Consider the following 20,761-nt stretch of genomic DNA (forward strand, 5'->3'; position numbering starts at 1 on the left):
ATACTGACACGATTTGTACAGCGCCAACAAACCGGCAGTTGAAGCCAAGTTACTAGCTCCATGTAGGAATGTGCTGGTCTGGGCTGGTTGGTACATCATTAGGATGGGAACAAACATGTAAACAAGAAAGCTAACACATTTAGCCACAACAGCGGTCAAGAAATGAGCAGTCGATTAGAGAACGTTCGCGGGTATCTTGCGCAAACATTCACTCAAACCGCAGCCGACGCAACCGGCCCATATTAAACCGAACAACCAAGACTGACCAATTAAAGGGCGTTCAGCGAAAAGGAGCCCGAACTGCCAATTGAAAAATGGCGGAGGGTGAAGCATACAACGATCTTATAGCCGACCAAACTCGCCGCGCTTGCAATTAAACGACGCGTTGCGAAAGAGCACCTAAAGCGGCAGCGCGATCCGCAGATCCGTCACGATTGAAGCGGTTGAAACCCTAACGGCCTATGCGTTTGCAGTTCAACTATGTTATAGAAAGATTTCGGAGATGTTTCGCAAGGCAAAAACTTGCGCTACATTCCGTCTTCCCATTTCTAAGTATACGACTGGCGTTCGCGACGGATTGGGCGGAGCTTAACAATGAGGCAAAGCGAGGGTTGTAACGGCCCGCGTTGCTTGAAAGTACACATACACACTTTAGTTTTTTTCTTTCCAAAACGAGTTCGTAACGCCCCCCGGTGATTAGAGATGTTCTTGCGAGAGTTTCGCAACCGCACCGACTGCCACGGAAGCGAGAGCTGAGATTCCGCCGTAAAGGCGATGTACAGTGAGGTATATACCATAAATCATCGCGTCGAGCACGTCGCAGCATTTCCCGGCGTCCGCTAAAGCTTGGGCGCGCATAGATGCGCGAAATGCCGTAATTATAAGTCACGCGTTTCCTGAAAGCAATGAACGATAAAAGAGCCGATCCTTTTCTATTTTTTACCTTTTTACTCTCTTTTTTTTTGTGATCGTTACTACGATGACCGAATATAATCTGTATACTGCCACTTCGCGATGGGAAGCGATAGAGCGGCGGTGGAGATGAAAATAGTAAAAAAAGAAAAAAGAAAAAAAAAACCTGCCGCAGTGGCTTAGTGCCTACATAGAGTTGTGCTGTATGAGTACTAGGTCGCGGATTCGATTCTCGGCCGCGGCTGTCAGAATCCGATGGGGTCGGAATGCAAGCTAGAGCACCGTGCTTTGTGTGCGCGTTAAAGAAGCCGCAAGTGGACAAAATTTAACCGGAGTCCCCCACTACGGCGTGCCTCATAATCAGGTCGTGGTCTTGGCACGTAATACACAAGAATTGAATTGAATCAAATCAATAGTACATATCGCGCCAGGATTAAAACAAAGAAAAAAACACCGCATATCCACGGGGTGAATGATGATGAGTGGGCGAAGCTCGGGAGGGAATCATCGGTAAACCGTGAATCTTCCGTGTAATTCGCCCAGTCTCGCCGCACTAAATCGAACGATTGACTTCCACCAATGACACGCGCCATATGTGACGTCATTCCTATTTTATAACAGCGCCCTTCATTATAATTGCACCATCTCCCGCTTAAGGGGACGCTAGCACAAACGCGTTAGAAACGTGCAGTACTCTCTAGTAAGGGGGAGAGGCCACAGCGTCTTACGCAGCCGTTTACACATGCCGGAACGTGCACCGCGTTTGCCGACGCCATCACATGACTGCTGAGAGAGTATAACCCCCGTATTCATAAACGCTCCTCGACTTGAACTTGACTTGCCACCGCCTTCAACGCGTTTCGAACGCGCTGCCCAAGGCGGTGGCAATTCAAGTTCAAGTCGAGGAGCGTTTATAAATACGGGGGTAAGGCGGAGAGGCCACATCGTCTTACACCAGCTTCTTACACGGGCCGTAATGCGCTAGCACAAACGCGTTAGAAACGCGCAGTCTTTCGTTAATGTTGGGTACATATTGTCATCGTGGTGCGTGTGTCCATGTGCGCTTCGTGGCGTAGTGGTTAACGCCGCGCGTTCGGAAGCGAGGGGTCCCTGGTTCGATTCCGCGCTACGGACACAACTTTCGGATTTTTTTTTTCTCATAAAAGTAGACGTGGCTACCTACTACGACGACGACGACCACTACGACGACGACCACTACTACTACATACTACAGAGGAGGGACAGACCCACACCCTAAGGAGCTTCGCCCCTAAAAGAATCAAATACCGCACGCGCAACACAGGCAAACTACACTGAATGTTGTGCCACGTCCAGGCGCAAGCGGTTAAGCGCTTCCCTTTTAGTTAAAAGAGGGGAACAAAGTTATTTGAGCTGCGTTAGTAAATTACCCTTCTACAAAATAAAATAATAATAATAATAATAATAATAATAATAATAATAATAATAATAATAATAATAATAATAGTCATAACAATAATAATATTAACAACATATATCAGTAAAAAAGAAGAAAGGGACGTTGACCTTTTTTATTTTTTCTAATAATCATCCTATTATAGCGAATTTAACGGGAACTGATTTTTGAGACAATATCTTGTCAGTCTGACCAGATTTACTATTTATACTTAGTACCCATTATAAAGTCACCTTCAAGCTGTTGTAAATCCAGCAGCTCGGATAGCAACAACGGGCGTGACGCGACGACGCAGGTGCTATTCCGGGGCACACAAGTTTCCGCTGTATTTTTTTTCCTCACGCCAGGGACCCATTCTTGGCTTTTACGAACCGCACTTCCCAGACACCACGCGTGACTTTGCCGGTGCGCGAAATGCGAGAACCGTATACATGTCCGTGAGAGAATATAAACGCACGAGAGTAAACAGCGAGCGAATCGTCCGAAGGAGAGCAACTTACAGTAAAGCACCAGCGCAGACACCGCAGAGAGAGAGAGAGAGAGAGAGAGAGAGACGACAGGCGATAATTGCTAGTGAAAATCACCCCGGCGAATTCAGGGTCCAGCGCTCCGGGCGCGGGCAGCAGTGGCCGCGATCAATGCAGTGCCCAGGCTAGTACACCGCCACGGCTACGGTCCGATCGAAGGACGCGTACTGCTGCTTTTTAGATGGAAGGATGGCGGTAGGATGGAGCCACGGGATGGACGTGGAGGGGGGGGGGGGGGGGGGGGGGATTTTCCAGCCAAAAGGCCCTATGTATATACGAAAGGAGTGGGAACCGGTGAGAAGAACGACAGCCAGCAGGCTGCAAGAGGCTGGCTTCACCGCAGTGCTCTGAGGGCCGACGTCAAATATCGTTTGCTCGAACTGACTGACAGACGGGCAGGTTACGAAAGGCGCTGCCGCTGAAGTCCATATAATGCTGCCGGAGATAAAGAGCTGCAGGGAGGAAGGAAAGACGGTTGAGGGGAAGGGGAAAGAGAGCAAGTAGAAAGATACCGAAGCGGACGACCTGCGCGGCCCGCGGGCGGGATTCGGGCTGACGGGCATCGCGAGGAGATGGCGGCTGCAATTACGTGGGAGCGCCGTTACGGCCGCCCGGCCGCCGAATGACAGGGCCGGGTCTGCGATCTCGTCTCGCGCGAACGAGAGAGATAGAGAGAGAGAGAGAATATACGCAGAGCGAGGGAGTACCGCGAGTTATAGCAGCGTCGCACACGACAGGAAGTGACAAAGACATCATTCGAACGACATAGTCCTGGTTCTGCGGGGTAGAGGGAGATTTACGAAAGCACCTCTGCAAGTACGATGGACGTCCCTCCGAATGAAATTATAGCTCGGCTGCTAAAAAAAAAAGAAATAATAAAAACAAAAAATACAGCGCAGCTTTTCAGACCGCAAAGTAAAAATAAAATTAAATAATAATAAGAAAGATTGCGATAGCAAATTAGTACGCAGCTACACGAAGTAAGTAGTTTTATCGGCCATATAAACTTGTAAACATTCGATGAACACATCTCAATCGATGACCGCGCACACTCGCTGTCAAAACGCTGGAGTGAGGAAGCGCGCAGCGCGGTGCAGCGAGCGAATTGACCTTCGCGCTGCCTCTCACTTGACCACAAACTAAGCAGCGAGAACACAGCGCACACAGGAAGCTATCAGCACTCGGCACGCGAGAACCGTTTACATGTCCGTGAGAGCTAGAACACACAGAGTTCCTTTTTTTTTTAGGTGCACCGAATTTTTTGCATTACTTGTGGCAGGTAATGCGATTTTAACACTTGATCTTAATTACTCGATAAGGCGGCCATCCCTTTTACAAGAAATAAAAATGCTTAATAGATTAATTTACATACTTACGCTAATTAACTTTTTTAATATTTCATTTTGCGGTACATATTTTAATCTGCGAATTGTAGCTAGTGAGATCGCAGATCGCTTTCAAGGTAGGGCCCGTGCCATGCGCAGCCGCCGCCGGAGTACAACGCCCCCTCCCCCCCTTCCTCCCTTCCCTCGGTGCGCCTCCTCCCCGCTTTCCTCCCTTGCGTGCACGAGATTGAGCCACCATCATCGGCTCACCCTCGCACGCTTTCACTCGCACACACAACATACGAAACGTGGCAACTATGTTATCGCCCCAGGACTTTATACGGGTCACGGTGAAGCCGACAACAATGACAAAATGACACATATGACAAAAATGCGCCCGGAGTGTCCATATAAATGCCATCGCCAAAAAAAAAGCAATCGTGGTGGTAAATGCGTATCTTGCAACCGGGTGCAAGGGGAACTGGCGAATCAATCTCGCACGCGAAAGGAGGAAAGCGGGAAGACAGCGCGGGAGGGAGGGGGGGGGGGCAGCTTCTACTCCGCCTACAACTGCGCACTTGTATTCTGCGTCGGTGTGGGCTGTCGCGCGCACCGTATCTAGAAAGCGATCTCCACACGGCTCTGACCTTTGTGTGCGCTGCGCTTTCGCCGCTCAGTTTCCGTTGAAGATACCGCACCAACCTTCGCTCGCTGCGGCGACCGCGCTTGCGCACGCCAGCTTTGACAGTGGTTGTCTGCGGTCATCGAGTGTGGTCTATCCATGTTTGCTTGTGCGCGCTGACACCACGCTTGTTAATTCAGTTAGTAAGCGAATGTGTCCAAGTTTATGCAGCCGATAAAACTGCTATCCCTACTCCGTATAGCTCTCTACTAATTTGCTATCGCAATTGATGCTTCGCCTTTCGGGCGAAACTGCGACTTTTTTTTTTCAGCCGTTGTCGCAACACGTCAATGTGTTGCTTTGATGTTAGAAAATCACCTGTGTGTGCTAAGCACGCTTCTAGCTCGTCCACGCTACGCTTGCTTCTTTTTTAATGTCGTTGCTCTTGTGGCGACAACAAAAGCACGTACAAGCCGTATAAGCTCGGAGGTCATTTCGTTGTGCTGACGAAGTGTATTCGCAAGTCCCTGTCGACACAGGTCCTGCTCACAAGGCAGCGAAAAATATTCGACCCGAAATAAAAATAAAGGAAAGAACGGGGGAGCCGAAAGCGCAGCTCAGCCAGACTACCAAGTAAAATATTTCGCTGAAAAGCAGCATTCGCAGGCTGACACCTCTGAGCTTTTGTAAGCGGGAAAACCACGCGCGCAGGCACATTGTTTACTTATTATTACCGCGCAGGCATCGCAATCTTACGTAAGTTCTCGAAAAACTTCTCAGGATGTCGGATACATGCGAGTCTGATCTCGCTGCAAATCGATAAAGAAAACCGATAAAGAAACAAGGAATTGAGAGCGCAGCAGAGAAAGGACGCCGATACTACAGCTCTCCTTCAACAATTCTCGCTTTTTCGCGCGCACGACGCGCCTTAACATAATGCACAAGAAATTCACGATGCGTGTTTTTTTTTCAGTGCACCCGGCACAACGGTGAAAAGTGTCGGTGCAACAAACGACGCCGCGGGGCTCGATGCGTTATAAAAACACGCCCGCCCCACGTATCGTGGGTGCGACTAAATTTTCCGCGCATGCAACGGACCGCGTGCGGCTGACAACCAATCGGGCCTTGTCACGGGCGAGGGCTAGCGAAACCAAAGCAACAATATTAAGGAAAAAGAAAATAAAGCAAACAAGAAAATGAAAACGGCCCTGTCGAACGAACACTTAGAAGCAGGGTTACAGTGGGGCGGGCACTAGCCCAAACCTCGAACATCAACTCGCTCGGCGTGATCAAAGGCGATGCAGCAACACAAAGGACGCCCTTTATAACGCGTTTTTTTTTTTTTTTTGTTAAGTTCGACCTTTATAACACGCTTTTGAAGTTTTCTTCGATGTACTCTTCGTTTTCCTAACGTAGTTCTCAGACACAAAGAAGAAAAGAAAGAAAAAAGCCAATGGACCTGACGTTTGTCCATGCATTGTCCGCATTCGCGTTACGTTCTTTCAACAGACGACGCTGTGTATACCGGCTCCGAGACTCTATCGCATATACTTGAGAATCGCACGACGTGTTTTACAGAGTCACCGAGAACCACAAAAGATCGAAGAATCCAAGTTCCGCTCGGCGCATTGAGCCGAAACTCGATTGCCGCTGACCCGAGGAACAAAGAAATGGAGACAAAACGCAAATGACAAAATTGAAAGCCTACTTGAATCAATGGTTACGGGACATCTTGATTACCATTATTTTCCCCGCCGATTCGCATTGAGACCTCAATATCACCGTCACGAGTGTGCGCCGACAACGAGCCAGTTTATTATATAGAAACGGTCTTGAAGAGCGCCATTTTTCATCGAACTTGCACTAATTTGCCCGCCGAATTCTCCTCGCACTGTTGTAAAGTTCAAGGGGTGCCTTTTGAACTGCCACTGCGATCATTTCCTCCGCTTTGAAAAACGATTCGTTCGCGAACTCTTCACAACGCCTCTATTGTGTCGACAATGTGCCGGTAGATCCATGAAAGAAAAAAAAAATTATTCGCCTCATACTATTCTCAATGACTGCGCTCAATCAGCCCCTAATGAAGTCATTGCGCGAGATTTTCTGTCGGTGCGTAAGAGCATTTTTGAAAACACGGGCCAAGATTTTTCCATTCGGACTTCTCCGGCAGCGCGCGCAATGATAATGACACAGGAATGCGAGAAAAATGCTTGTGATCAGTTACACTACTTTCAGCTGCTCTAAAGTCTCGACGTTTGCGTTAAGCCCACACGTAAGCCCGTTTTAACTGTAGGAGAGGCACGAAACGTGTAGGACCAGATAATCACCGCAGCACACACGCTACGTTTCCAAATCGAGCACCTTCCTACTCACGTCCTTTCAACGTTAAGGTGCTTTTCAGCTTTCACAAGGGAAGTTTATGCCAGCCACAATCGCACTAACCCCCCCCCCCCTTTTCTTTATATTTGTAAGGAAGGGAGGAGACAAGACGACGTCACCCAAAGCGTCACCAGCAACCTTGAGCTACTTCCTCTTATTCGCCCTACGCGGGAGACACGCTAGACAAGTTTAGAAAGCAACACAACCACTCCTCTTATCCGTGGGCGTGTTGACGCCGTCGATCGCGCCTTGGAGTGTTTACGACTAAATCCTCAAAGTCCTCGACTAAAACCCTGAAAGAATGTCTATAATGTTCAAAATACGCAGATATTTGCTTGCATGCTTCCCGCCAACGTCAACGTCCTTCTTCTCGCTTATTCAGCTTACGCTGTTACTGTGCTGCGTGTGCCGCACAGGCCTGCGACTTTTTTCCCGTGCCCGTTTGTGTCTATGCGCGCGTGAAAATTTACCTAAATTACTCCTTGGTATCATCCATACATTTGATGAAATCACACCAAGAGTTTGCTCGGAGGCTAGCCTTAATTATGCGGCAAAACTTTGCGCATGCAAGCACAAAAACACCCTGACAATCTTCGCCGCAAGACGTCTTACAATGTGGCGGTGCACCCTTTACAGGATTAAACTGTACACGCCAAAGGAGCGGAGTTCGGTCACCGCGAGCGGGTCTCCGCACAGCAAGCAAACAGTACGTTGCGCTGCAAACGGAGTAATAATTTATCAGTTGGGTCTTCATGGTGGCGCGCTCGCAATGGTGTTGATTTGCTTGCTGTGATTTCTCTAAGGATTACTCGGCCGATATCGACAGAGCCGCAGTATGACATGACATGACCACGACAGAGCCGCAGTAAGATGGAAAGCTGGGCGAGTTCAAATTGATGCATTTTTCGGATCAACATCACTCGTCCTGTGTCCTTCCTATTTGCGTTTGCCGTCATTTTCCGCGCTGATCCAAAGAATGCATGACAGAGACATGCGGCCCACTATACCAAAGGCGATAACAGACAACCATCGCGGCCGCGGCCGGATTTCGAAGGAGGCGAAATGCAAAGACGCCCGTGTGCTTACGTTGTAGTGCACGTTAAAGAACCCCAGGTGGTCAAAATTAATCCGGAGCCCTTCACTAACGGCGTGCCTCATACTCAGAACTGGTTTTGGCACGTAAAAGTCCAGAAAGAAGAAGAAGATAACAGACAACCGAGATAGTACAGCACGACACTTGCCCTTATAAAATGTTCCTTCTCAGTTATGAATCAGCATTCCCAAGCAAATGTTTTATTTCAACAAATCTTTGAAAGAGTAATTAGCTCGGTGACTTCGAACTATCGAACTTCGAACTATACTATCGAGGCTCCAGAGACTTGCCGTCCAATCACTCCTCAAAGCGATGTCTCGCATAATCATGTCATGAACACTGCCAATACAGATACCTTAGAGCCTTCGTTTATCGTGACCAGTGTTGTTTCCAGTGAAGATGTTGGTCCCGATCGTGTACGACTGCTAAGGCCTCGTTGAACGTTTATTATCGCCTCAAAAGCGCAGCGCAATGACCTCACCAATAGTTCTAGGAATACGGTCAAACCACAACTCGAAAAACAAAATTAGATACAACCCTAATTTCGATATATGCGAATTACGCGATATGGAGTCGAAAACGCGGTCCGTGTTTACAAAACCCGTTAATTTTATGCACGAACCGGCCTGCATGCAACGCAGTCAGTGACGACAGATTCCGGTCTTACTCTGGTATAACGTATATCTCGATCGCATCGAGAGACGCGTTTGTCTTTCCCCCTTAATCCATCACATGAAAAGTGGTTGAGAGTGGGCGAGAAGGTCACGAGGTATTTCACTGGCTTACAGGTGGTACGCATTGACGTCATAGCCGCCGCCATACTGTTGCACAGCCAGTACGGTGAAAACCTGCGCTTTAACTCTATTAGCTTATCTCCAGCAGCACAGTCACTTTGAAGCTGCGAAAAGCGCAACAAAATACCTGACGTCACGTGAATACTCCCTAGTTTGGTAACTTCACAACTTCCAAATGGTGCAGTTTCATCTTCGCGCTCTAGGAGGTCATCATCGTCGTGGTGACTAGCAACGCAAAGATTTAGTAGTTGTTTCGCTTACAAGGCCGCAAACATGAAATTGTGTGAAGACACAAATTCGTTCTATCTATCTATCTATCCATCCATCCACCTATCTATCGCCTTTATTATTTTCCTCAAGGCTGAGAACTTACCCACTTCAACACAATTTCCCGAGCAGTTACTAAGCTCTCATGCTTTTTACGCGTCGTTTCCGTGATGCGGAGAAGTTCGGTATATGTAATCTGAAAGCTCAGTCACGTTCTCCGAAGCAGGTTGCGCCTTGGACGCATCGAAATAAGTGTCTGGGATCCAAAACGCTCGGTAACGTTCGGTTTCAAGACGAAGAGCACCGCAGCGAATTCCGAGTATCGCAGACAATAAAAATGAAGAGGTAACAAGAAGACGCTGCCTGAATTCTCTACTGCGCAGACGCTCGCACGTGCGAGCAAAAACGAATGGAGTGTGTTCTTCGCCGGAAGTTCACATCTGGCAAAACGGCGCACAACTATTCTGGGAAAATGCGCAGCACGCGCTTTGCCCAGAAACTCAAGTAGACCAATCGCTTTGAGGGAGATGGTACAAAAATAAAAAGGAGGGGAGGGGGCAGAAGCAGCAAAGAGGAGAGGGGGGGGGACTATATATCTACTATATATATGTCGGAGCCGACGGGCTCAGAAACACTTCTTCGTTGTTCTCAAGAACAACGCTTTCTCTTTGTCCTATTTCTTCTCTTTTTTCGTACTTCCCTCATTTCTTCAATGTAGAGCACCCTCGACAAAGCGACGGCGCCGCCTTAAGTGTTATAGAGACGAAATTCTCAAGTGCTGTCAAAACAAGGTCGGTGCACGGGATCGAAAGAGACCGAAAAAAAAAAATTATCGACGAGACCCATACGTAAGACAGAGCCGCAAGAGCAAAAACAACGACGGGAGAGAAATCTCCATTAGCGAGAGCGAGGACCTCGGATCGAAGAGGAATTGAAAATAATTGCGCGAAGCGTTGGTCCGATTCGGGCCTATCAATCTTCATCCGGGTGTCTCGGCCGCGGCGACGGTGGGACAAAGATTGGTTGAAGGGCGGGCTAGCTTCGCTCGAAGCGAGCCCGCCGCAGTTGGTGCGAGCGGGGCTTATGTTTTATTCGCTGAAGATGATGCCGACTAAGCGAAAACGAACGGCGACCTGCCCGTAACCTTTAGTTCCGAGTTGCAACGCGACCTCTCTGATGCGTTCTGCGTAGTAAATGACTTAAGAACTTGGACGCAAATGCGAAAATAGCGAGAGTTTGCTAAACCGGCATTTCATCGCTAAAAGGAAAGAAAAGACGATTAACAAATTGCAATGTTCATCTAAATGAAACACGCTAAGCTTCTGAGAAAGTGTGGTCAGCGATTCATTGAATTTGGCGAGAAGAGGTCCAATGAACGTAAAAAGCACTAATAATCATAGAGCAGATGGCATGGATCAGGCTTCTATAAAACACCACAAGATATGCAAAAGAACTGTCACAAGGTTCCAATAGTTCTTCACATTTCTTGAAAAATACAAGTGAATGCTACAGTGCATGCCTCTAATTTCGCTCCGATGTCCGGCGTGTAATTCACGTATAAAAATAATACGAGACATCTGCACTGAAAAGGTTTTACTAGCGCACTGGAAAGAAATGCGGATGGCACGAGAAGCCAACGAAGCACGTACTACTCCCACCGTTCTCACTCGCCACGTAACGCGACGTGGCGGCATATCATAGCATGACATAGCATATAGCGCAGCACGACAGTACTTCAACAATCGTTCCACTATTACCAAGGTAAATATACCTGGTAGCTAGGCTTCCATAGAAGCCCATACATTCAAAACATGGCGGTTCATCAGCGGTTCATGGGGCTTAGCGCCATCTGTGTCCCACAAAAACAACTAAAGTAAACAATTATCTTGCGGTCGCAACTCACTACTACATCGCACAACTCACAACAGGTTAAGAAACAATGAAACTACCCGCGTCACCAAATTCAGACAAACGTCCACAAGCAAAACAGCGCAACATGTGAGTGGGGCGTATTATAACAGGTTAACTTTACGAGCGCGCCTTTCTGCACGCTTCAAGAACAGCATTGCATTGCAAGTGATAGCGGCGTCAACGCCCGCCGCTATTGGTGGGCGCTCTTACGGTGGGTGCTGAAAAAAAGGTACTTATTGATAATGATCAAGTAAAATAGACTTGTTCTTTTCTCGCCATACGGTATATAAAATTGATTAGAAATTTTATTTTCATTGAACGAATCTAACTGGTCTCGCTTTAATTGAAAAACGCTTTTTTCTTTCGCAATGTTTGTTCCCTCCAAACCTAGTCGCGCTTCAATCGCTGCTCCCATAACCACCCTTGCTGATGTCGGTGACAATTCGTCTGAACCGCTTTTCGCCCGAAGCTTCGCGACCTATTTGGATCGACATTGCTAATACCGCCTGCCGCAGACTGTGCTCGGTAGCACAACGCGTGAGCAGCAGGGCAGCAACGCAGCGAATTCGAGGCTGTGACGGAACACAAAAGCGCATGACTTCATGCACACCCAAGGCGCTTCACCGACCGCACTAATGTCGATGTACTGCATGCGCAGGACGGTAGAGAAGTAGCCATGGTCCGTAATCACGGACCTTTTATCACGCAAGAGCGTTAGATCGAAAGACCAGCGTTTGAACATCTGCCGCTACACCCTATTTCTTTTCTTATGTATACCATTTGCTGCTTATCTTGTCCCCAAACAACAATGTACCTTGCGCGCGCTTCCCCCCCCCCCCCTTTTTTTTTTAATACATAATATTCAGGAGATGTTGGGGTCCTTAGGCGGCACAGGCTACTCCTTACTAATTCTTTGCGAAGGAGCGTCCTGTTCTCCTCTTACAGAGGTGGACCCTTAGGAGGTCGATTCGCTGGTATACCGCTCGCTTGCCCGTTCAGTTGGACCGGAGTGCAATGCACGCGTGCCTCGTTCGCAGGTGCAGCGGCGGCGCCCGAGCAAGGTTCGGCCCCTGGGGAGCCGCGCGGCACTACCACCACTCAGCAGAGGAAGCAGCCGGACAGGCGGGCAAGGAAGGAACCAAGGGGGGTCCATGTCGTCGCGGCTCCTGGCGTGCTGGCTGGCCCTGGCGGTGGCGCTGACGCTGCTGCTGTCCGAGGCGCAGGGCGCCAAAGGCCGCGGAGGCAAGCGGGGCCGCGGACGCATGCGCTCCTCTGGATCGGCGCGATACATCTTCTACACACACCCCAAGCGGAAGGAGTACTACGACAACCCGAACGTGAGTGCATATGGCACCGAACGCCTCCCGCCTATACCGCACGCTCGTTTTGCCAGATGGGACCACGGCCCGAAGCCCTTCCTTGAAGTGATGCTGTTTATGGGTAATGTCAACCCCTTTGAATTGGGGCGACGACAAATAGTCACGCAGCCTGTGTGAGCCCCTCACGTGTTACTATATAGTAACACTGGAAGGAGTATTCAAGCTATTACACTGGGAAGGGTTAGGTGTGAGGACCACCAGCGAATATCACCACAACCTTCGGTTTGCGGAAGACACTGTCTTAGCAACACTGGGGATGAACTGCTACAAATGATTGATGAGTTTAACTGAGAAAGCGTAAGAGTAGGGTTGAATATTAATATGCAGAAGGCAAAGGTAATGTTCAAAAGTCTGGTAAGGGAACACGCATTCACGATCGCCAGTCAGCCTCTAGAGTATGTGCAGGAGTACGTTTATCTAGGTCAGGGTGTTCAGGGTACGTTTACCCTGATCAAGAGAAGGAAATTTATCAAGAGAAGGAAATTTACAGAAGAATAAAATTGGGTTGGAGTGCATACGGCAGACATTACCAAATCATGACTGGAAGCTTACCGCTGTCGTTGAAAAGGAAATGTACAATCACTGCGTTCTACCGCTGCTAGCATGTGGCAGAAACTTGAGGAGGTTAACAAAGAAGCTCGAGAACAAGTTAAGGACTGCGCAAAAAGTGATGGAGCGATAAATGTTAGACGTAACATTAGGAGACAGGAAGAGAGCGGTGTGGACCAGAGAGCAAACGGCGATAGCCGATATTCTTGGTGGCATTATAAGAGAAAAATAAAAATGGAGCTGGTCAGGTCATGTAATGCGTAGGGTAGATAACCGGCGGACCATTAGTGTCACAGAATGAGTACCAAGGGAAGGGAAGCGCATTCGAGGACGGCAGGAAATTAGGTAGGGTGAAGAAATCACGTATATTCCAGGCAGAAGTTCGAATCAGCTAGAGCAAGACAGGGGTAATTGGAGATCGCTGGGAGAGGCCTTCATCCTGCAGTGGATATAAAAATAGGCTGGTGATGATGGTGATGATATCGTAACCTAGCATTCTGCAGCAAGATACCATTAGACTATCTCTCGAAAAGTTACCTATATGGCTCGGACAATCCTGTCCCCATCTATTCCCTGCATTTTTTTTTTCAATACTCCATATGTCTCTTGCTCATCGACACTGCTGACAAGTTAACATTACCATCACCTTTGAACCGCGGCGTTTTATGAAGGTGGACGATATTTACAGTTATCAATGGCCATCTTGGCATTCCATTAGAATGTACCGTGTTGCCTCCGGATTTTTCTGCAGCAGACACAAGTCTCACCCTGTTGCGAATGTATACAGTGATTGAAAAGCTCGCAAACACCTGAACCCCTATCATCGCCAGCCTGCTTCAATTATGACAAAGATCTAAGGGATTTCCGGATAATACGAGTATCTCCGGCTACACCTGACCCTCATCAGTCGAATCCATATCATCGTTTGCCGGTACTTCGATCAATAAAGTTCGAAGCCCGCCGCTTTGCGCTGCCCGTAATATAGCGAACAAATTAAACCCGAACAGGAAATTTCGAATCAGAACAGCAGAAATGTAAGGGTCTGCTTGAAGTGGGAGATGAATCACTACGCTTGATTAGAACTTAGATGTGCGATACGCCTTTCGTTGTCTTGGAAAGCAAACTGCCGCTTTCATGCAAAATCCACCAACGAGATTTTAACCTTTTCTGTTCGCGATTGAACTGTGTTCGTGTTCGCGTTTCATTTGTCCACGATAGGTCCCGTGTCCTCAATTTTTGTCATCGTGTATTCGATTCGCACAAGCACCGTTACCGCTTGGAAAGTTCGTCCGCACAGAGGACAAAGCTTTGAACGACCGCGTTAGGGCCTTTCCTCTCTCTAAATCCACTTACGCAAGGGCGAAAATGCGTCTGCATGCGTCTTCTATCGCTTCATCTCATAAAGGGAACAAGCCTTCATATAATTTTCAGTTCGCATTCCACTCTCTCTTCCTTTTTATATATTTATTTTCTACTGCTTTCATGCACTGTGGCGCTGAGCCGTGCTCCCTCAAGGGCTGCAGAAGATAGCGCCAACCTTTCCCTTTCCTCACGAACCACTTACTACTGCACTGTTCGTCCCCCCCCCCCCCCTTTTTTTTTTCCCTACTCTAATTTTTCTATTATGGTATGGTTCCGTTCGTATGCCACACAATATGACGGTTTGTGTTTCTTTTTTTCTTTTTCTTTTTTCTCTCTGTCTCATGGCATGAAAACGAAGAAAGTTCGGTCATTTGGCAACGCAGACTCGCAACGAAGCCGCCACGGAAACCACAGAATAAGGCGCCCACTCTCGACAAATAGGCGTGCAAAACCAGTAGCGCAACCCTGCTATATCACCTCGGGGTGAAGAGCTGCCGAAAGCAAGTATGCTCGCTGGTCAGCAGGGGCCACGGATGTTTCTGACACATCCTTAGCGAGAGCTCCTATTAAAGCTTCCAGAGGCGTCGCGTGCTTCCAAAAAAACCTTACGACATCTAGGCCCATCTCCATCAACCATTTCTGGTCATCGGGGGAAACAGCAACAAAGAGAGAGAGAGAGAGAAAAAAAAGAAAAGGCTTCCGTGTATTCACCACGGCAGCGATAAAAGCACATATAACCACATGAAAGACAAAAAACGGTACCCGTTCCGCGGAGGCGGACAAAAACAGGAGTTGAGCGTAATGAAGGAAATCTCGGACGGAGAAATAATGGCTTAATAGGGTCATCACCCTCCCGCTCCTCAAATCCCCTCCTCCCGCTATCCCTGTCCTGACACCTTGCCCCCTTTACGGGCAAGCACGAATAAAATGTTTTACTCGCCGCAAAGTACCCCCTGACCCGCCACCCCCCTTCCCTCCTCACTTCCCCATTGGAACGAACGTTCGGTTGAGGAAAAAGTGACAGAAATGAAAAAAAAGAAAAAAACAGAAATGCGTGAACACATTCAACCAACCAAAAAAGCCGAGTCCTTCAACGTTTTGCTAACGGGCGCAATAAAAATCGTAAAACACTGCAGCTTCGCCCGAAAGTGGCCGAAATTACGACGTCGCCTGCGCTCTTTCTTTCTCCCTTCCCTCACCCGCTCCAGCCTTCCGCGCTGATACCCCCGGCATAGGACCGCTGTCATCACGGCCGTTCGTTCCCCGGGAGAGTCCGGCTCTCCAAACAGCCACGTCGCCGCTCTGGGCGAGCAATAAAATAAAAAGTCGAAAGCAAAAGTCCCGCGGAACGATGAAGCAGGGAGGAGAAACGAACTGTCTCATTAGGGACCGTAGTATACGCCGTCGCAGAGAAAACGGGACCTTTACGGGCGGGCGGCGTCGATGAAACGACGAAAAAAGAAAAAAAAAGACGAAGAACAAACAGAGAAGTAAAGGGGAAAAAAAAACGTTCACGTATCGGGCAAGCGATCACAATAAAACCGGAAGTCGAAACAAGTGAGAGGGTGAAAACGCACCAAAGCAACACAAAACAAAACAAAAATAAGAAAGAAAGAAATAGCAAGCAAACAGAGACAGACTAAGTATACGGTCGTTCCCGTAAAACACTACGCCCAGATGTCGCACCTCCGGCAGGAACCATCTTTCATGGAGGGGGAAAAAAGAAGAAGTGCTCCCCACGCTCCCGTCTCTCTTCTTTTTGTTCATCCTTTTTTTATCCCGCGTCCTCCTCCCTCCTCTTCCCCCGTTCGAGAGGCAATCGAGGCAAAAGCAGGTACGCCGCTGGCGCACCGGCAACGCAGGGATCTAGAACAACAGTCACAGTAAGAGAGAACCAGCGGCTGTTGCGGGAGCTACGGGAAAAAGAAAAAAAACAACAAAAAAGGAAGAAACAGGAGGCGCTATTGTTACACCGCGGCCCAAGGCGACGAACGAGTGAGTGACGCGCCGAGCACTCGGCCGGCTCCACTAAATACGGCCCTGATCACCGTTGGGCCGCCGGGGGCGCCGAGATTGGCCCCTTTTTTTCCTCGTGCCCTAGGGTGCAATACTATATCGCCGCTTTTCCCGTTCGCCCTACCACTCCCTACTACCTCCGATGCCCCGAGCACTAGTACTGCTCTTGGTGTTTGGACCCCCGTATGCACGTTAGTCGTCCGTTCGACGCTGGGGACGCAATATCTGCACTTGCCGGGCCGATCAACCGCCGGCCTCTTCTCATGCTGTCGAGCGTGCCTGCGCTCGAGTGGCTACTAGGGGGGCGTCATTGTTCCACAAAGCTATACAGTGGAACAGTCCGCTTGTCGAAAACGTTTCACTTGGGACCGAGCTAAATAATTTCCACTTTTTTTTTTTTGTATTTACGTCTGGGACGAGGTGGTCACTCCAGGATATACTTCAGCGCACTAGGTGGGCCTCAATAACGAACGATTTCGTAACCTATCGACAGAGGGCTTGAACGTAGAAACGTCGCCTCGCTAAATGGCGTGAATGGACTTCACAAAAATCGATTCATTGGCAAGCGCTCACAGAAACCGAAGCGCTACGTGAGAACTCTTATTGACGAATATTTGCCTTCGGCGCCGTACCGACCCTTTTCTTAGTCCGTGCAAAATGAAGAAACGTTGGAATGGATAACAACTCTGTACGCAAACCGGAAATTTCTACTGCCGATGACAGCGACACTGATTAAATCGCCAGAACAACGCAGCCACGTGCGCTGTAGCCCACTGTTATAGCTATATATAATACCAGAGGTGATCATATCAACCTTGTGGTCACCCGGAGAAAGCGCGTTCCTGGCGCGTATAAGAGCGGCACCAAAGTCACTGCTGGTCGCATGATAACGATTTCGTTGGCGAGCATGGTGATGTCCAAACAAACCTTTTCGTGCAGAAGGGCACAGATTCTGTCGGGACGAACGTACAGGTCATTTAGTGCTCTTCATGCTCGCTTTGACGATGTTGCACATTTGCTACCTTTATTTGTCTCACAACCGTTCCTTTGAAGATGACGCATCAACGAGCATCGCACAGCAGACTTCTCTGCAAAGCTGTAAAAGCCATTATGTAAATGCATGGCCTCGCTCAAAAGCTCCTACGCCATTTAGCACGTTGGCTCCTTCCACATCGAAATTCTTCTATACAGTGAAAGGCGCAGGATCCATCGTTGTGCACGGCCTTCAAAGAACGGTCCTGCGATCAATCAGGGTCGTCTGGCACGGCTATACATTGAGCCAAGCTGGTTACACTGTGGGCCTAAAGGATGTAATTCTGGCTTCTATAGTTAGATTCAATTCAGCTACTTCTGACACCAGTGTCATACATCGAAGCATAGCACATGATAAAACTGCAGGTAATGTTTAATTCAGACTCAGAGACTTATTGTGCACCATGCATATATCAATACGACATGCATTACGGCACAGTGCACATCAAAGCAAAGCTCCGGCGTCCACTAAGCGTGATCAATGATAGAAACTCGCATGGCCGCATCTGACTGGCCCGCAGTGGGGATACTTGCGACGATCACGTTTAATCTGAGCTTGCCTGCTTTCTTGGATAACTTTCTTACCGGCAGAGTGTCCTTAACTGAGGACTTCTTGGCTACTTTGGTAATTACTGGGCCATTTAGGAGCCGGCCAATACTGCTTGTGATTTTTACGGTCACGCGTGACCGTCGTACATTAAGTAACCGCGAGATACTTTCGTGAATGTTACAAATTCAGCGTTCGCGACCAGACTTTCTGTTCCAAACAATGTCAAACAGAACCTCCCGCTCGGCCAATTTAGCAATCTACGCATAACAAAGGTCCTGACCACACGAGCGCTCCAAGCTGCTTAGGGCAAAATACGGAGAGAAGTCCATTCCGCTTTTTTATTTAAGTTTTTTTTTTTTTTTAACAATGCAAGTACAGGCGCGTGTCCTGTATTTTCATGCCAAGGCAACCTTCCTTAAAAAGTGTACTTCGAAGGTACTCTTAATGCTATTAAGCCTGCCCCAAAAACGCTTGCCTCATTATTCTACACTAAAAATTAACTACCCTACTCTTTACATTCCCATGATTCCCTTAGCCACTCCGCCCCTCTCCCCTTCGCAGACCTCTTTTCCCTAAAACCAGGAAATGCCAGCATATCTCGAGACTCTTCTAAGCGGAGACAGTGAGAGAGGGGGGGGGGGGAGAAATAATGCTTTATTACAACCAGGCCTAGTTATTTTCACAGCTAGCAAATGACATAACGCATAAGAAGTACCAGCGGCACAGTAAAAAAAAAAAAAAATCAGAAATACCGTTAGACGGGCGCCAGCAACCTAAAACTATCACACAGTGCGCCGCTACCGGTACTCCGCTTGTAGATACAGTCGGTCGTAGCGTATCTGCTGCAGCAACAGCTGCCGGAAGATCAGAAAATAAAAATATAGTAATAACAGCGACAAAAAGGAAAGCTTCGCCGAGCGAAAGAAACGCTCATTTCCGGCCCTTAATTTGTCGTCTAAGTACTCTTCGTTCTTCTTCATTTCCCCGCGGAGTACATCAATTTACCTTTATTTCTATTTTTCGCTGAAAGAGTTTTTCCCAACATACCGTATAAAGGGCGTGCAAGGAGAAAAAGCAAAAACACGCCACGAAGCAAAGCGCGATCTTATACGAGCGGCCGAAGCCTTCGTTCTGCGGTCGCTAATGGGTGCACTTCCATTTGCCGAATCCGCCACGGTGCACGCTGGAAATACCAGAAAAGCAATACATAGACAGAAAGACAGGATAATCGCGAGGCGGAGAAGCTTACAAATTGCGGATACCGCCTAGCCGGAAGACTGCACCTACGAGAGCATGCAATCTAGTGAAAACCGCGGGGAATGAAGAGTTAACGGACGCTGAGTGAAACACGCCAGAGGAACACGCAAAAAAAGGTAATGTGGCTGTTGCGGGAAAAAGTGGTCTTTCGTAGCACTGTACATATACGTAAATCATTCCTGCTGGCTATAGGCTAGTATATAGCCTCTGCTCAAAGGCAGTAAAGTCGCTATACTGTCGGTGTGTATTACGAGAGAGCATGGAGTGGAAACATTGAACATAACAAAGAGAACGCTATAGAGCTAATTCATAACGCAACCTTCGCTATCTCCTCTCTGAATATACTACATCATTCAGAGACAGCTATTACGTCCGCACCGGCTGCAAGGACCGAGCGTTCCGCAAAACGATGTGTTCATTACCGGGTGTGTATATTATATATATAAGCAAACTCACTTGCAGAGCACGTTTCCTTTATTGCGATAGCAATTCTGTGGACACTCCATGCTTATTTCTATAAAGTCCAAGCACGATAACATCGTCGCCGCGCGCCGTACGCTGTATGGGCGAGTGAAATTTGCGAGGGTCATCCAACGATCGCGGCTCAATCTCACGTTGGCACTGAGCTGTGTTCCCTCAAGGGCTGCAGAAGATAGCGCCAACCTTTCCTCATACCGAACCACTTTTCCTTCAATCTCGCGCGAGGGAGAAAGGCGGGGCGGAAGCTCACCGTCTTCTGTGGCACGCGAGGCGCGGGGGGGGGGGAGAGAGGTTGTGCTTCGGCGGCGGCAGCTTTCCCTTCACAAAGAACCACTTCTCTCTGCTTACGGCGCGGCCGCGCGGGCCCCGTATCTTGACAGCGATCTGCGACGTGCACAGAGTGGGCGCCCGTGCGGCCTCATCTTCAAAGCGATCTGCGATGTGGACAACGTACGCCCAGTGCCGGTAGCTTGATATGCGCTGTGCTTTCGACGTTTAGTTCGCGTTGAAGCGAGAGACGGCACGAAGGTCAATTCGCCCGCCTGCTGCTGCTGCTGGCCGCGCCTCCTCACTCCAGCGTTTTGACAGCGAGTTTCCACAGTCATCGAGCGAGAGGTGTTTACGTTTACCTGTGCGCGCGTGACACCGTGCTTGTTAATTTAGTGAGTAAGCGAATGTTTGCAAGTTTATACGGCTGATAAAACTAATATCCTTACTTCGTATAGCTGTCCACTAATTTGCTGTCGCAATCGATGCTTCGCCTTCCGGGCGAAACTGCGACTTTTTTTATTTTATTTTTGGATAATGGCGCAACGCTCAAAGAAAACATAAGAGCGCACATATATACAGCGGAGCGCGTGCAGATGAAGAT

General features: G+C 48.5%; 2 protein-coding genes across 3 annotated transcripts in view; one reads left to right on the forward strand and one right to left on the reverse strand.

Moving 5' to 3' along the window:
• Positions 1–20,761, reverse strand: part of LOC119446574 (procollagen-lysine,2-oxoglutarate 5-dioxygenase) — a 157,506-nt gene that overhangs the window by 84,713 nt on the left and 52,032 nt on the right. The window lies entirely within an intron of this gene.
• Positions 1–20,761, forward strand: part of LOC119446576 (immunoglobulin domain-containing protein oig-4) — a 50,908-nt gene that overhangs the window by 22,235 nt on the left and 7,912 nt on the right. The window contains exon 2 of the mRNA XM_037711045.2: positions 12,303–12,602. Within this exon, the coding sequence (XP_037566973.1) occupies positions 12,417–12,602 (186 nt within the window). The 5' untranslated portion in view covers positions 12,303–12,416. The remainder of the gene's footprint in view (positions 1–12,302; positions 12,603–20,761) is intronic.

Source organism: Dermacentor silvarum, chromosome 3 (assembly GCF_013339745.2).
Source record: "Dermacentor silvarum isolate Dsil-2018 chromosome 3, BIME_Dsil_1.4, whole genome shotgun sequence".
Classification (NCBI taxonomy): domain Eukaryota; kingdom Metazoa; phylum Arthropoda; class Arachnida; order Ixodida; family Ixodidae; genus Dermacentor; species Dermacentor silvarum.